We start from the raw sequence: 18,747 nt of genomic DNA on the forward strand, positions 1-18,747 counted from the left end.
TACACCTAAAGCAATTAGAGAAGGAAGAAATGAAGAACCCCAGGGTTAGCAGAAGGAAAGAAATCTTAAAAATTAAGGCAGAAATAAATGCAATAGAAACTAAAGAGACCATAGCAAAAATCAACAAAGCTAAAAGCTGGTTTTTTGAAAAAATAAACAAAATTGACAAACCATTAGCAAGACTCATTAAGAAACAAAGAGAGAAGAACCAAATTAACAAAATTAGAAATGAAAATGGAGAGATCACAACAGACAACACTGAAATACAAAGGATCATAAGAGACTACTACCAGCAGCTCTATGCCAATAAAATGGACAACTTGGATGAAATGGACAAATTCTTAGAAAAGTATAACTTTCCAAAACTGAACCAGGAAGAAATAGAAGATCTTAACAGACCCATCACAGGCAAGGAAATCGAAACTGTCATCAAAAATCTTCCAGCAAACAAAAGCCCAGGACCAGATGGCTTCACAGCTGAATTCTACCAAAAATTTAGAGAAGAGCTAACACCTACCTTACTCAAACTCTTCCAGAAAATTGCAGAAGAAGGTAAACTTCCAAACTCATTCTATGAGGCCACCATCACCCTAATTCCAAAACCTGACAAAGATGCCACAAAAAAAGAAAACTACAGGCCAATATCACTGATGAACATAGATGCAAAAATCCTTAACAAAATTCTAGCAAACAGAATCCAACAACATATTAAAAAAATCATACACCACGACCAAGTGGGCTTTATCCCAGGAATGCAAGGATTCTTCAATATCCGCAAATCAATCAATGTAATACACCACATTAACAAATTGAAAGATAAAAACCATATGATTATCTCAATAGATGCAGAGAAAGCCTTTGACAAAATTCAACACTCATTTATGATTAAAACTCTCCAAAAAGCAGGAATAGAAGGAACATACCTCAACATAATAAAAGCTATATATGACAAACCCACAGCAAGCATCACCCTCAATGGTGAAAAATTGAAAGCATTTCCCCTGAAATCAGGAACAAGACAAGGGTGCCCACTCTCACCACTACTGTTCAACATAGTGTTGGAAGTTTTGGCCACAGCAATCAGAGCAGAAAAAGAAGTAAAAGGAATCCAGATAGGAAAAGAAGAAGTGAAACTCTCACTGTTTGCAGATGACATGATCCTCTATATAGAAAACCCTAAAGACTCTACCAGAAAATTACTAGAACTAATCAATGAATATAGTAAAGTTGCAGGATATAAAATTAACACACAGAAATCCCTTGCATTCCTATATACTAACAATGAAAAAACAGAAAGAGAAATTAAGGAAACAATACCATTCACCATTGCAACAAAAAGAATAAAATACTTAGGAGTATATCTACCTAAAGAAACAAAAGACCTATACATAGAAAACTATAAAACACTGATGAAAGAAATCAAAGAGGACACAAACAGATGGAGAAACATACCGTGTTCATGGATTGGAAGAATCAATATTGTCAAAATGGCTATTCTACCCAAAGCAGTCTATAGATTCAATGCAATCCCTATCAAGCTACCAACGGTATATTTCACAGAACTAGACCAAAGAATTTCACAATTTGTATGGAAATACAAAAAACCTCGAATAACCAAAGTAATCTTGAAAAAGAAGAATGGAACTGGAGGAATCAACCTGCCTGACTTCAGACTCTACTACAAAGCCACAGTCATCAAGACAGTGTGGTACTGGCACAAAGACAGAAATATAGACCAATGGAACAGAATAGAAAGCCCAGAGATAAATCCACGAACCTATGGACACCTTATCTTTGACAAAGGAGGCAAGGATATACAATGGAAAAAAGACAACCTCTTTAACAAGTGGTGCTGGGAAAACTGGTCAACCACTTGCAAAAGAATGAAACTAGAACACTTTCTAACACCATACACAAAAATAAACTCAAAATGGATTAAAGATCTAAATGTAAGACCAGAAACTATAAAACTCCTAGAGGAGAACATAGGCAAAACACTCTCCGACATAAATCACAGCAAGATCCTCTATGACCCACCTCCCAGAATATTGGAAATAAAAGCAAAACTAAACAAATGGGATCTAATGAAACTTAAAAGCTTTTGCACTACAAAAGAAACTATAAGTAAGGTGAAAAGACAGCCGTCAGATTGGGAGAAAATAATAGCAAATGAAGAAACAGACAAAGGATTAATCTCAAAAATATACAAGCAACTCCTGAAGCTCAATTCCAGAAAAATAAATGACCCAATCAAAAAGTGGGCCAAAGAACTAAACAGACATTTCTCCAAAGAAGACATACAGATGGCTAACAAACACATGAAAAGGTGCTCAACATCACTCATAATTAGAGAAATGCAAATCAAAACCACAATGAGGTACCATTACACACCAGTCAGGATGGCTGCTATCCAAAAGTCTACAAGCAATAAATGCTGGAGAGGCTGTGGAGAAAAGGGAACCCTCTTACACTGTTGGTGGGAATGCAAACTAGTACAGCCACTATGGAAAACAGTGTGGAGATTCCTTAAAAAACTGGAAATAGAACTGCCATATGACCCAGCAATACCACTTCTGGGCATACACACTGAGGACACCAGATCTGAAAGAGACACATGCACCCCAATGTTCATCGCAGCACTGTTTATAATAGCCAGGACATGGAAGCAACCTAGATGCCCATCAGCAGATGAATGGATAAGGAAGCTGTGGTACATATACACCATGGAATATTACTCAGCCGTCAAAAAGAATTCATTTGAACCAGTCCTAATGAGATGGATGAAACTGGAGCCCCTTATACAGAGTGAAGTAAGCCAGAAAGATAAAGAACATTACAGCATACTAACACATATATATGGAATTTAGAAAGATGGTAACGATAACCCTATATGCAAAACAGAAAAAGAGACACAGAAATACAGAACAGACTTTTGAACTCTGTGGGAGAAGGTGAGGGTGGGATGTTTCAAAAGAACAGCATGTATACTATCTATGGTGAAACAGATCACCAGCCCAGGTGGGATGCATGAGACAAGTGCTCCGGCCTGGTGCACTGGGAAGACCCAGAGGAATCGGGTGGAGAGGGAGGTGGGAGGGGGGATCGGGATGGGGAATAAGTGTAAATCTATGGCTGATTCATATCAATGTATGACAAAACCCACTGAAATGTTGTGAAGTAATTAGCCTCCAACTAATAAAAAAATTTAAAAAAAAAAAAATTTTTTATTTGACTGCATCGAGTCTTATTTGCAGCACCTAGGATCTTCCTTGCCTCCTGCAGGATCTTCATTTTGGTGTACAGTCTCCCTAGTTTTGGCACACACTGTCTCCCTAGTTTTGGCTCACAGGCTTAGTTGCTCTGCAGCACATGGGATCTTAGTTCCCTGACCAGGGATGGAACTCATGTCCCCTGCATTGCAGGTGGATTCTTAACCACTAGGCCACCAAGGAAGTCCCCACATGTTTTTACTTAGAAAGACAAAACACTGCCAAAAGAAAAGTCAGGATGTAAAATTGGATATTGCTTTAATTTCTACTATATTTTTAAAAGAAAAGAAAGATAGCTGCACATAAGAAAATATACCCAAATCATAATGTTTGATAAATTATGGGTGATTGCTTTTTCTTTTTTTTTTTTAACCTGTTTCCCAAAGATTTTGGTTTTATATAGAAATAACAACAACAACCAAAAAAATCTAGAAGGAAACCGGGCGAAATAAAGGACTTGTCCAAGGTCCCCTGCTGAGGGGACATGTTAGCTGCAGAATAAGGAATAGGATTTGGCCAGAAACACAAGCTGGAAGCTGTGCTCTCCCCATGTGCCTGCAACGCCAGCATCTCTCTCTCACAAGACCCAGGCATGTCATCTCTACATCACTTTGTACCCACAATGAATGCAGCCATCTTTTGTAAAATCAAAAAGACCAAAGTAAAATTCTCTGAAAAGTACTTAGTACAATTTATAGTCGACATCTCTCCTTTTGTGGTACACTGTCATGACAGCATTTCTTTAAAATTCAGATTGTGGAGATAAAAAGAGAGAAAGGATATGGGAGGAGAGCCTAATCATGAAAAAACATGCGTGTCAAAATTTGATTGAAACCCATGGCTTCTGTCAGACTTTTATCTAATGAATAGATGCTGGGGTGGAGTTGCAGGATGGGGCAGGGGGTGGTATTTCCTTTCTTTTCTTTAAATTCACAATCCTTAGAAATACACAGAGTATACACTCTGTCTGGTATAACTTCTTTTATTTTTCTAAGGATGTAATTTAAAAAAAATTTTTTTTTAAGTTTCTCCTAGTTACTCATTATTTAATGTTCTGGCTTTATTCTCCAGCTCCTCTTCCTGTTTTCTGCTGCTTTCCTCACTATGGATTTTTCCTTTGATATTATGCAGCATGTAACCTGACTACCAGAGCCAAGTTATTTCAATTACTCCCCAAGGTTTTTATTAGATATAGAAAAAGTCAGCTTTCTACAGCCTGCATACTTATGGATACACTTATTTTTCAGAACCAGTGAGAGAGAAATAGGAAAAAGGGAAGAAAGAGTTGAATGAAATATGAAAGCATTTCTTAAAAATTGCATAGTGAGAATTAGAGAAACAGCTCCTATTTTCCTTTTGATATTTACATACAAGATCTCAAATTCCTATAGATACGTCTACCATGAACCATTGTAAGCAATTATACGGCATCTTTGGAGAAGGCAATGGCACCCCACTCCAGTACTCTTGCCTGGAAAATCCCATGGATGGAGGAACCTGGTAGGCTGCAGTCCGTGGGGTCACTACGAGTTGGACACGACTGAGCAATTTCACTTTCACTTTTCACTTTCACTCATTGGAGAAGGAAATGGCAACCCACTCCAGTGTTCTTGCCTGGAGAATCCCAGGGACGGGGGATTCTCTATGGGGTCGCAGAGTCGGACACGACTGAAGTGACTTAGCAGCAGCAACATAGGCATCTTAAAATGTAAACAGTCGAAGTCATCTTAATTTGGGTACTCATTCTCTGGCACTGGGGGCTAGGCACACCGAGATTCCTGCTAAGCCTTCTTTACAATCATCAAAGGGGAGGGGTTACAGCACCCCTTACAGCTCCCAAAACAGCATGGGAGTCGGGTGGGGGTCAGTGTAGGGTCAAAACACCGTGGAGTGGTCTGGGTCCTCACAGAACAGCACCTTACTTCTCAGAGATGCAAAGTAAAGCCCAGAGAACAGACAGCAGAGGTCTTCCCCTCCTTGTTGCTTCATAGAATCTTTTTCCTTTGTGTAAAAAATAGCAGACTGGTTTTGAATTTAGGCGCTGGAACTGGTGTGTGACTTGGACAAATTATTAAATTTCTCTGGTCTTTTTCTGCATCTATAAAATGGGGATCATGGTTTGATGAGCACAATTGCCAAAGGTGACGCAGGGATCTCATTCTTGGTTGCCTAGACAACAATCCAGCTCCAGTGGGATTCTTCACCCCATCCTCCTGGGGGAAAGGCTGCACCTAAATTCAGTAAGATGAAGGAGTTCAGGGGAAAAACCCAGCCTTGTAAGTTTGCCCTTTCCCCAATAAAGCCAATTCCTTAAACTATGTCATGTGATATGAAGGAATTCGTCACAAAACCCACATGAGTCTCCCTTTGCAAAGTGGGGTGATAGCAGTCCACACTTGAACTTAACTAGGCTGTGTCAAGGTTGAATGAGGAAATACATTGCTTCGTGATCATTCATTGTTGTTGCTAACTTCATCACCTGGCCTATTATTTACTCAGCAATTTGAAAAATCAGTCACTTTTTCAATATAACATTTTTTACAAAGTAAGTAGATTTGAAAAAACAAAAATAAATTTAAAAGACACATGTTCATGACAGAAAGACTTTCAGAGTTCAGGGGCAGAAAGAGGGGCATCTAGCATTGAGTTTCCTGGCCCATGGAAACAGTGGCAAGCAGGAAGGTAATGGAGATGGGTGAGGGGCAGCCGGCCTCACCTGGAGAATCTGGCAGAAAGAAGGGAGCTTCCTCTGGGAGGAAAAAGCCAGGCTAGGGATAGGAGTGGGAGGTGATGGAAACTGATAGATAGCAGGTCTAAGACTGATAGAGAGGAGCTGGGATGAAGGGTAGAGGAGAAATGAGGGGACTGCAGACGGAGCCCTGGGAAATGGAAGGTGGGTACAGCCTGGGGAGCAGGGTTGGGGCTCCCCTAGAAAGGCTGGAGGAGACAGCAGGCAAGGGCAGGGCTAAGGCAAGAAAGTGCTGAGGGTGGGGCAGTGAAGGACCGCTGCACTGAGACGGGTGGGGCAAGAGATGGAAGCTGTGGCTGGAAGGGGCTGGAGAACAAGCCTTGACTGGTTGAGCTGGAAGGTCTAAAACATTTTGGAAGGAGCAGAAACAGATGAGGGGTTTCACCTTCTCTCTAGTGATGATCACCCATCAGAGACTAGAGCTCTAAGCATGGATGCCAGTCAGTATTCAGTTGGGAAGGTGGACACAGCAAACATGGACCCCAAAACCACCTCCTACACCCATGGTGCATGTTCTAGTCTTTGGGACCCCATCACTGGGACTCAGACCTGGTGCTCAGGGAGGACTGAATAAATACTAGCTCTGGGAACTTCCCTGATGGTCCAGTGGTTACGACTCCATGTTTCCAATGCAGGGTTGAAGGTTCAATGCCTGATCAAGGAACTAAGATCCCACATGCTGCACGGTGCAGCCAACAAATAAAAAGCAAAATAAAGGGGAAAAAAAAGTTCATCTAAAAATGACTGTATGATTTAAAAAAAAAATACTAGCTTTTATTCAACCCTCACTGAAGCCCTTTGTCCCTGCCTCTGTGTCCTCGCTTATGGCTGAGTCATTTGCTTCAAGTCTGGCTTCCCCCTCTGACACTGAGAACATGTACCCGCAAGCCTGAGCTCAGACTCTGCTGCATGTAGTAGGTACCTGTCAACCCAACATGCTTTTTTCAAACTAATAACTCTCAGGGGTTACATTTAACCTTTGAAGAGAGGAAAAGCATACACACAGTAATCTTTTGCCAACCTGAATACCTCCATGGTGGGCAAAAACTCTGAGTGACAAGATTACACTCCATCTAAAATAAAGGGTAGAAGAAAAACAAATGTTAACATGGTATTCAATATCAGTATGTATTTTAAAGTAAATAAAAATTCATAAGGCATTGCCTTCCAAAATAAACAAGGCTCTTCTGCTTTAAGAAACAAGCAAATCCCAACCCTAAATCTCCATGGCCACAGTCTGCCGAGGAGGGCATCTGACGGGCTTAGGGGTTGCACTGAGGATCTCTTTACAGTTTGCAAACGGGACTTTACTGGCTTGAAATAGAATGTCTTTTTTTGCCGGCAACCTCCTTCATTTTATTTTTGCAAGTTTAGCAAAACTGGTGTAAACACCTGTTTGGGGTTGTTTTGTTTTCAGAAAGTCAAAAGTGCTGAAGAGTGTGTTTTCTTGAGGGGCCCATCCATACAGTGAGAGATTGCCTCTCTCTGTGCACCCATATGTTAACCCACTCAGTGGGAGAGTGGGGCACAAGGGAGTGACTGCAAACATATAGATATGAAAAATGGAGGACTTTAACATTTGCCAAAGTGCATGTGTTTGCAGACTCATCTACCCAGCCCAACCCAACCTCAAGCCCCTTACCACAAACCAGATTTGATCTTGAACTTCTTGGCATCTCTACCCAGCCCCCAGGCCCCACACCTTAAAAAAAAAAAGAGAAGAATTCATCTTGATGTTTCCCCTGTTTAGCCTTCAGTTAAACCATATGGAGAATGGGAGAGAATCTGACAGAACAGACCTGGAGAAACTAAAACAGGGGGGCAAAATTCAGGGCTGCATGTGGAATTTACATTCAGACCACCTACAGGAGAACGTCATAGGAAGGCTGAATGGGTGGAGTGGGGAGGAGAAGAGAAAGCTGGGTAGTGATGGGGTGAGGATGCAATTCTAAGGTAGACTCCTCTCCAAGGAGGAGGGCTTGGAGCAGAATCAGAGTGAAAGGGAGTGGAGAGAAGTAACTTGCCCATGGTCCATTAGCTTGTTCGAGCTGAAACCTGTGCCTGGATCCTACTGGGCACACCAGCGTGTCTGTCCAGGCTCCCCACCAGACCATGCTGTCCTGCGTTTGAATTCTAGTCTCTAAAGCCACCATCTTACTTGCTGGTACACCAGTACCTGCCTTGGAGGCCAGGTGAATGTCAGAATTAGATACCTTGACCCAGCATTCTGTGTCAGCTTTCTTTATCAAAAGTGGTCCTTTCAGAAAGCGATAGAGACAAGAAAAAGAAGGATTAAGAGAAAAACTACAAATGAAGTATTAATTCAGGCTTAGCTGAATTCAATTATATATACAAGGGCTTATTATTTATACACCCTCCCAACCCCTCCCCCAAATCTTTGTATTGGAAGAAAAAAGGTTTTGTACTTTAACTGAGCAACTGCCACTGTAGTCTGCTGCTACTGTAGTATTTAGTTATAATCTGAATTAAATCATGAAGAAACATAAGACAAACCCAAAATGAAGGATATTGTATAAAATAATCGGCCAGCACCCTTCAAAAGTGTCAAGGTTGTGAAAGACAAAGAAAGACTAAGAAATCAGCCCAGATTAAATGAGGCGAAACAGACATTAAAAAAAAAAAAAGACAAACATGAAAGTAAGTACAACATGTAATCCTGAATTGGATCCTGGCCCTGGTCATCAGTGAGGCAATTAGTGAAATTTGAAGGAGGTCTGTAGAGTAGACAATAGTATTGAACCAATGTGAATATCCTGATTTCCATCACAGTACTATGATTATGAAAGATGCTCACATTTCACATTTAGGGAATCTGGATGAAAGGGTATGTGCAAATCCTTTGTTCTATATTTGCAACTTTTTGTTTAGTATTCTAACTTATGGAAATTATTTCAACTTTTTAGAAATCATTTCAAAGTGAAAATTTTAAGACAATTTTTTAAAGCCACAGTGTATTGGAAGAGGCAAAGAAGTCACCTTTGCCAAACAGAAATAGGCCCTCAGTAAATATTTGATGAACCCAACCACTGGGTGGAATATTTGGTCTCAACCCAAGATGTTGAGAGGAAATAACAGAAATTATTTATAACAAAACAACTAGGAAATTTCCGTTTGGGAGCTATGATCTAGTGTGATCACAACAACAAAGAAAGATTTTAATACTGATTTTTGAGATGCTTGATCTAAAAGGCAAATGCGCACAGATATACTATAGGACTGCAGGCATCAAAACTTGTTATTTCTCTCAAAGACCAAAAATACTTCCAAGATACAGCACTTAACTATAATAGAAACTTTTGAAAGAGTGATTTCAAAAGTTTCTATTTTAGTGTGACATATCTCATATAGAGGGATACATTTCCCTCCTTTTATTAGAGGACATCGTTCCAATTTTTAATACTTTCTGGAATTTCAAAGAGTCATTAAAGAATGAAGATATTCTGATTCCAGTGGGACTATTTCTTAGGATTTATCCACACATCCCTTTCTGGCTTCTGCTTGTCCCATGCAACACATCAAAGTGGGGCAGTGTAACTGACAACAATTATAATACAAAGAATGATGAGCATATGCTTGAGATTCTTCTGTTAGGTCAAAATTTTCATTCTGTACTTCTTGTATCAGCACACCTGCAGAGGACAGATTCAGAAGCAAATACTTTACACTTTTATATGTAACTCTCCATGGCAAGGGTTCCTGAAGTCCTAAAGGGTCTCTTTTCAATCAATCCCTTTTGTTTAGGACTCAAGATAAAGGCCATGATAGGGAAAGTACACTGCTACTTGTGTTGATAGTTGAAATGAACTTGCTGGATTTTTGTCAGTTTCAAAGCATCTTGGGCTGTGCCTTTTACCACTGGTCTTCTCTTCTACTTCCCTTCCTCTCATGTTCCATTGTATTTTGCCCCACCACTCTCTGTGTTTCCTCCCCAATATTGCAATAGGTGCTAGAAACAGAAGGGTGAACAAGACAAAGTTCCCATCTTTAAGGAGATCATAAGTAAACAGAAAAGAGAGACAAGATGGAAACAATTATGGTTCTTATAAAATGACACTAAAATAGAGGGAGATTGAGGCCTTCTGAAGGTAGGAACCACTTAGCTCTGCCTGGAGGAGAGGAAATCTTCAGAGAAGATACATTTGAGCAGAGAGCCTTGCAGAAAAAAAATAGAAATCCAAAAACCATGGGGAGATGGTGACTTGGTGCATAGATGCTCCAAGGGCAAAGTATCTTTGGGGGAAAAGGAGAGAGAAGTTTAGCATAGCTGAAGGATACTTGTGAAGCTATGTCAAGTTTTGAGACTAGCAGGTAGATTAGAGTGACTCTGGGGAGGTTATGATATTCTTCTAAAAATACATGTTTTGGGGAATCATTTATCTAGTTTTGTCACAGAAATTCAGAACCACACTTGTGGTTTTGAAAGCATTTTCAGTAGTAGAAACACCATCAGAAACTGTCAAAACAAACAATTATTAAGTACCTACTATTTTGAGTTGGAGGTCAATGTATTAGTTTGAATATTTCTGCTTATTACAAGCAACACTTTTAGAGAAAAGAAAGAATTTAAATTTCTCATGGCTAATTTTTTAAACTAGATTATACAAATTGTGCTCTTCAAAATGCTTCCTACATTTATAAGCAAAATCTGCACTATTTAACATTTAATTAAAGTTAAATGACATTATTAAATTTATTTTAGGTCATTGTATGACACCACATTTTTCATGAACTATTTATACTCTTTATAATGCATTCAGGTTTCTGGTTCCGGGTATAATGGAGTAAGCACACTCCACCCTGTCTGTCTGAAGAAATGCAGCCATAAAACCTAGACAGAATGTATGGGAAAGGTATTGGAGGACTCTGGAAAAATAAACAGAAGAAGAAAACCAGAATCAGCCAAACCAGCAGTGATGCTGGCATTTTGTTGTCCTCTGATATCTTCCAAACTAGACGCAATACTGCCCAAAATCCAGAAGTGAAGAGTGGCATGAACAGGTGGAGTTAGAAGAAACCCTCTAGTTCTCACTCTAGAAGTGGGAAAGGAGTTTCTTCTCAGTGTCAGGGCAGCAGTGAGGAGGTGCCTAGAATTCTCGGTGGAGAGGTGTTAGTTGCTCAGTTGTGTCCGGCTCAATCCCATGGACTGTAGCCCAACAGGATCCTCTTTCATGGAATTCTCCAGACAAGAATACTGGAGTGGGTTGCCATTCCCTTCTCCAGAGGATCTTCCCAACCCAGGGATCAAACCCACATCTCCTGCACTGCAGGCAGATTCTTTAACTTCTGAGCCACCAGAGACAGCCTCTCTAATGACAAGAGCTGTGTTACCAGAAGGGTAAGGCAAATCCCCTGTCACTCATTTTCTCATTCTGTCCTCTTATTATGAGGTCCTATACCATTTAAGGGATTAGATCTGATAGACAGAGAGCCTGATGAACTATGGACAGAGGTTCGTAACATTGTACAGGAGACAGGGATCAAGACCATCCCTATGGAAAAGAAATGTAAAAAGGCAAAATGGTTGTCTGAGGAGGCCTTACAAATAGCTGTGAAAAGAAGAGAAGCGAAAAGCAAAGGAGAAAAGGAAAGATATTCCCATTTGAATGCAGAGTTCCAAAGAATAGCAAGGAGAGATAAGAAAGCCTTCCTCAGTGATCACTGCAAAGAAATAGAGGAAAACAACAGAATGGGAAAGATGAGAGATCTCTTCAAAAAAATTAGAGATACCAAGGGAACATTTCACACCAAGATGGGTTCGATAAAGGACAGAAATGTTATGGACCTAACAGAAGCAGAAGATACTAAGAAGAGGTGGCAAGAATACTCAGAAGAACTGTACAAAAAAGATCTTCATGACCCAGATAATCACAATGGTGTGATCACTCACCTAGAGCCAGACATCCTGGAATGTGAAGTCAAGGGGGCCTTGGAAAGCATCACTATGAACAAAGCTAGTGGATGTGATGGAATTCCAGCTGAGTTATTTCACATCCCTAAAGATGATGCTGTGAAAGAGCTGCACTCAATATGCCAGCAAATTTGGAAAACTCAGCAGTGGCCACAGGACTGGAAAAGGTCAGTTTTCATTCCAATCCCAAAGAAAGGTAATCCCAAAGAATGCTCAAATTACTGCACAATTGCATTCATCTCACACACTAGTAAATAATGTTCAAAATTCTCCAAGCCAGGCTTCAGCAATACATGAACTGTGAACTTCCAGATGTTCAAGCTGGTTTTAGAAAAGGCAGAGGAACCAGAGATCAAATTGCCAATATTCGCTGGATCATCGAAAAAGCAAGAGAGTTCCAGAAAAACATCTATTTCTGCTTTATTGACTATGCCAAAGCCTTTGACTGTGTGGATCACACTAAACTGTGGAAAATTCTGAAAGAGATGGGAATACCAGACCACCTGACCTGCCTCTTGAGAAACCTGTATGCAGGTCAGGAAGCAACAGTTAGAACTGGACATGGAACAACAGACTGGTTCCAAATAGGAAAGGGAGTATGTCAAGAGTGTATATTGTCACCCTGCTTATTTCACTTCTATGCAGAGTACATCATGAGAAACACTGGGCTGGAAGAAGCACAAGCTGGAATCAAGATTGCTGGGAGAGATATCAATAACCTCAGATATGCAGATGACACCACCCTTATGGCAGAAAGCGAAGAACTAAAAAGCCTCTTGATGAAAGTGAAAGAGGAGAGTGAAAAAGTTGGCTTAAAGCTCAACATTCAGAAAACTAAGATCATGGCATCTGGTCCCATCACTTCATGGGAAATAGATGGGGAGACAGTAGAAACAGTGTCAGACTTTATTTTGGGGGGCTCCAAAATCACTGCAGATGGTGATTGCAGCCATGAAATTAAAAGACACTTACTCCTTGGAAGGAAAGTTATGACCAACCTAGATAGCATATTAAAAAGCAGAGACATTACTTTGCCAACAAAGATCCATCTGGTCAAGGCTATGGTTTTTCCAGTGGTCATATATGGATGTGAGAGTTGGACTGTGAAGAAAGCTGAGTGCCGAAAAATTGATGCTTTTGAACTGTGGTGTTGGAGGAGACTCTTGAGAGTCCCTTGGACTGCAAGGAGATCCAACCAGTCCATCCTAAAGGAGATCAGTCCTGGGTACTCATTGGAAGGACTGATGTTGAAGCTGAAATTCCAATACTTTGGCCACCTGATTTGAAGAGTTGACTCACTGGAAAAGACCCTGATGCTGGGATGGATTGGGGGCAGGAGGAGAAGGGGACAACAGAGGATGAGTTGGTTGGATGGCATCACCGACTCAATGGGCATGAGTTTGAGTAAACTCCAGGAGTTGGTGATGGACAGGGAGGCCTGGCATGCCGCGATTCATGGGGTTGCAGAGAGTCGGACACGACTGAGTGACTGAACTGAACTGGTACTGAGTTAATCTGTGAGAAGTGTACATGAGAGTAGGGGAGTGAAAACTGGGGCTTTAGGACCATGGAGGGGAGCCCAAGGAACCCGAAAGGACCAAGGAGCTTCTAGAGTCGGAGGAACTTGGGAAAGCAACCTCATAAAGTAGTGTATGAACTCCTGGGCTTAATCTTGAGCTGAACATGCACAGATCTGATCCTTAATTGCATACCAAAGACTCTGAGAACTCAACTTCGACATAGACTACTATCCAGGTCCCACTCAGTGGCACAGACCTGAGACTAATCAGAATAATACAACAGAGGCTTTGCGAGTGGAATAGACATTGAAATCATAACCTCCCGGAAGACTGGGTAGAACTTGCCTCCTGAACCTGAGTGGATTGCCTAATAAGACAAAAGTACAAGCCTCAGAGTCTTTTAATATCCAAGATGCCAAGGATAAAATCCAAAATTACTCAGCATATAAGGAACCAGAAAAATCTCAACTTGCAGGGGAAAAGAAAACTAACAGATGTCAATGCCAAAATGTTGTAACTATCTGACAAAAAAAAAGCTATGTAGCGGAGGTTGTAAAATGCACCTTGCAGTCCTTTTTTACAGGTTCTCATATAAGAACTAGATCTTTTGCTTTTATTTATTTTAATTGGAGGCTAATTGCTTTAGAATAATGTGGAGGTTTTTGCCACATATTGACATGAATCAGCCATGGATGTACATGTGTCCCCCCATCCCGAACCTCCCTCCCACTTCCCTCCCCATCCCATCCCTCTGGGTTGCCCCAGTTCACTGGCTTGACTTTGAGTGCCCTGTTTCATGCATCAAACTTGGACTGACCATCTATTTCACATATGTAATATACATGTCTCAATGCTATTTTCTCAAATCATCCCATCCTGGCCTTTTCCCACAGAATCCAAAAGTATCTGGATCAAGCACAGAATTTAAAATTACAGATTATTTAAAAGACCATTAAGAGAGTCTTACCAGTTGATTTGAACGTCCAGAATATGAAGCACTTGCTGCTATAGTCAACACTGATTCAGCAGTGAAACTGTAAGCTGAAATTTACTCATGAAAGGAAAACCATACTGACATTATGGGAAACCCTTCTTTTCTTGCAGTGTATAGTGCCTTATTTAAAAAAGACGAGCCAAAATTCAGACTTGTGGCCAATAAGGACCCTGTTCTTTCCTTTCTTGATGACAGGTAGATTCTCCATTGGACTATGTTGACAAATAAATTAAATGTCCCTATTTCATAGTCAGAACTTTTCCATTTCTCTGATCTATCACTGTGGAGACCAGGTGGGAACCTCTTAAAGGCATCGCCAGTTCTTTGAATGCTGCTCTTGTTTTGCCACATTCCACAGGCTAGGAGTTATCTTTCTCTCCCGCTCACAACTTTCATCTCCAACTGCTTTACTAAGTATTTTCTGTAATAGTAGTAGCAGTAACAGCAAAAAAATCAGCAGCCTGGAGGAAGTCTACATACAGGAGAAGAGAGAAAATGCAGCTTGGGAGGCAGAGAGATACCAAATGATGATGTGGTTGGTAAAAGAGTAGCAGACATAGGAAAAGGGGACTCAGAAGAGACAGTGACATGGGAATTATGTAAACTCATTACATAATCCCATAAAACTGAGATTTCCAAAAGAAAATGGAAATCATGGAAGTATAACAGCTTTGGAGCAAAGAAAATTCTTTGCTCCTATTACAAACACCCACCAGAAAAAAACAAACATTTGGGTAAAGAAGTATGCATACTTCCTCTCTCCTTGGGTGGATGTCTGTGATTGCTGCTTTTCTATCTACCTCAAGCCATTGCCATTGGCCTGCCATATTTGTCTTGGCAGCAGAGAGATCGGGGGATGTGGGCCCAGGGCGGGGCTCTCCATATGGCATGCCACGGCAGGTTTTCATTTCCATTTTCTTCAAGCTCTGTGGGTACTCTGCACCCCAATTCCCAGTTGTACTCTGGATAATGAGGGAAATTACTGACAATCCCTGACCTGGCCCTTTATTATTTCTCCCACTCATGGCTTGAGTTTTCATTTCTCATTAAGAGAAAAATCAAAGAGTGAGAATTAAACACCTCTTGATTTATTATCTTACTGAAAATGGGAAGTTGAGAGTCCTGGAGCTGGCACTGAATGAAGGGCTCAGCTGATGAGATGAGTCAGCCACTGTAGGCTCCCAGTGGCTGTCCTTCTTATCTTCCCTCTTGAGAGCAAAAGGGAACAACCTCACGCCCAGAAGTACTTTGAGTCTATGTTTAGGACTCGGTGTTGTAAAACCTGGCACCTTCTCTGAGCAGAGATAACAGGCTCAAATCACATTGAGTTTTCTGGTTTGGATTTGCAAACTTACTCCAGTGCTCAGTCATGTGTCTGCCCCCATAGATGGTAATCCTCGGGTATAAAGCCTGTGTCCAACTCACCTATTAATTCCCTACTATGTGTCAGGCATACGGCAGGTTCTCAACAGATGAACGGAGAGAGTGAATAAATGCTTCCATGCTAAGCTGAACTGACAGCCCTTAATTTGCATGTCTGTATGCATATTTAATACTACCCTGAACTGAGAGTTGCTCAGTGGTGTCCGACTCTTTGAGACCCCATGGACTATATAGTCCATGGAATTCTCCAGGCCAGAATACTGGAGTGGGTAGCCTTTCCCTTCTCCAGGGGACCTTCCCAACCCAGGGATTGAACCCAGGTCTCCCGCATTGCAGGCGGATTCTTTACCAGCTGAGCTATCAGGGAAACCCCACCACAAAAAGGAAACAAAGAGTGTCTGACGATTCCTAAAATAAATTAAATGTAGCATTGTCATATGGTCCAATGATTTAAAAAACATAAATGAACCTAAACAGATACTTGCACACCGATGTTCATAGGCAGCATATTCATAATAATCAAATGGTAGAAGCAGCTCGAATGCCCATTGACAGATGAATGGATAAACAAAATGTGGTATGTACATACAATGGAAAACCATTCAGTCTTTAAAAGTAAAGAAATTCTAACACAGGCTACAAATGGAGGCCCTTTGAGAACATTATGCTAAGTGAAATAAGTCCAACACAAAAAGATGAATAAGGTATGATTCCACCCATCTGAGGTACACAGAATAGTTCAATATATACCAACAGAAGGTAGAATGGTGTTATCAGCGACTGCTTCTACTTGGTATGACAGGGAAATTCTAGAAATGTATAGTGGTGATGGTTGCATAACAATGTAAATGTATTTAATGCCACTGAATTGCACACTCAAAAAGGATTAAAACAGTTATGTTTATGTGTTGTATATTTTACCACAATGAGCGAGGAAATAAAGCAATGTTCATTTTTATGCTAACATTTCGGAATCAGCCAAGAGAACATCAATGCTGCACATATAGCTTGCATCTAGTTGTATGTGGCAAAGGAGGCCTGCCCTGCATGGTCACACAGTTTCAAGGGGACATGGGCTAGTTAGTTCCTAATAGCTATGCACTGCCCTTTTCCCCGTTTGTTTCCACAAGAAACCCACTGGCTTTCCCCTCAAGCTTCCAAGGCTAGAAGTTACAGGAAAATCTTCCTTGCCACTGGAATTGTACCATCCACCTGAGGATTACTCGCCAACTACTGCCGACTATCTTCCAATGGACAAAGAAACAGTGAACTTATTTGGGGTCACTCTTTCTAGCACCCAGTCTAGAGAAGCCATGTCACACAGGGAGCCAGAGCTCATCCTTACAGAAATGCAACTCTCCAAATGATCAGTTGTGTGGCGCTGGGAACGTCACTTTAAGTGAGCCTCGGTTTCCTCATCTATAAAATGGGGACCTACTATGCCTAGGGCTTCCAAGGTGGCACAGTGGTAAAGAATTTGCCTGCTAATGAAACAGATGCAAGAGACAAGCGCACATGCGCATATGAGCCTGCACACACACATACACAAACACACACACACACACACACACACACACAACGCCTACCTCCTAGGGTGGTGCTAAGGCCTAAATGAACTAATAAGTGTTTAGCAGAGCGTTCACAATAAAAAGAGCATTCAATGAATACAATTTTCATATTAGAGATTCATTATTGGTGGTACCAAGAGTAGGGGAAGGAAGTCATACGTGTCACTAAGGGAGCTTAAATATATCAGGTCTACAATCTGAATCTCACACAGGCCAGCCAGTCAGGAGGAGCCTCAGGAGTGAGCAGGAACACCAGCAGGTTATTAAATGGGGATTTCCAGGGAGATGTGCAGTTCTCGAATAATCCTTTTTACTGTCCCTCTCATTCCTTAACTCATTCCTTAATCTTTGGATGGTTTCTGTCTCTGCTGATAGATTTACACCTTTTTCTCACATCTATTAGAGAGTGTACCCATTCACGCTCAGTAAATGTCTTGAAACCTGTGAATCTAAAAATGTTAGGATTACGTTAACATAATGCCAAGTAAACAGAAGTCAAATTAAGAAAGTTGCAGGATGAAGTCATTCCCATCAGTATGATGGTTTGGATGACCTTTGACCATACAATGATGGTTCTTCCATGATTTCCCTCAATCAGTCAAATTCTCATACTGATAGTGCTGACTTGAATTTACTAACTTTAATTATTTTCTCAATTTTAACTATTCAGGTGCATCCTCCCAAAACCTGGAGAGATTTATAGAAACGTAAGTGAAAAAGGGAGGGATAAGAAGTTGTTCTAGGTTGGGTTTCTATTTTGAAAAATTAATAAAAAAACTCTCTGTTATTATCCAGTAGCCACTTATACTGAACATCCATAACTTGTTAGTCACTCTCCAAACACTGGGAAATTTTCACTTCTTGGGCCAGTGACCACAGGATGTGGTTAATTTACATGTATACTTTCAAAAGGATCATAAAAATGTATACAAAGTGGGTAAAACTTAGGTCTGGCCCAAGTATCTGAAAAAGACAAAAAAAGACTGTTTCTTATTCCTGCTTTATGAATGAGAAAACAAGTTTTTGCTCATATTTGACTTAAAATTCATTAGCAAGGCCTGGGGTGTCCAGAATAGGAACCTTGAGAAACCCTTGATTTTTCAAAGTCGACTATGCCCACCGCTGTCGTAATGTCATCATGTCCTACACATCCGGACGTAAGTACCTCAGGAAACTGCTCTGGGTTTACTGATGACAAATACTGTGAAAGGTGGTAGCGTGTCCCCCTACTGGAGACTTCAACCTACTCTAAATGTAGGTATGTATTTATGTGGTCTTTTCCTAATGGAGAAGTGGGTTAAAGATTATAGAGAAGAGGGGAAGTGGGAATGGAGA

At 40.8% G+C, this 18,747-nt stretch overlaps 1 protein-coding gene across 6 annotated transcripts in view; it reads left to right on the forward strand.

The window, feature by feature from the left end:
* The window catches only part of AOAH (acyloxyacyl hydrolase), a 183,721-nt gene that overhangs the window by 126,117 nt on the left and 38,857 nt on the right, over positions 1-18,747 (forward strand). For 5 of the 6 annotated variants that reach the window (XM_043873042.1, XM_043873043.1, XM_043873040.1 and 2 more), the window contains exon 15: positions 18,083-18,119. The exons of the other annotated variant lie outside the window; for it this stretch is intronic. In XM_043873042.1, coding sequence (XP_043728977.1) covers positions 18,083-18,119 — 37 coding nt within the window. The remainder of the gene's footprint in view (positions 1-18,082; positions 18,120-18,747) is intronic. 6 annotated transcript variants of the gene reach the window in all.

Source organism: Cervus elaphus, chromosome 18 (assembly GCF_910594005.1).
Source record: "Cervus elaphus chromosome 18, mCerEla1.1, whole genome shotgun sequence".
NCBI classification, from domain to species: domain Eukaryota; kingdom Metazoa; phylum Chordata; class Mammalia; order Artiodactyla; family Cervidae; genus Cervus; species Cervus elaphus.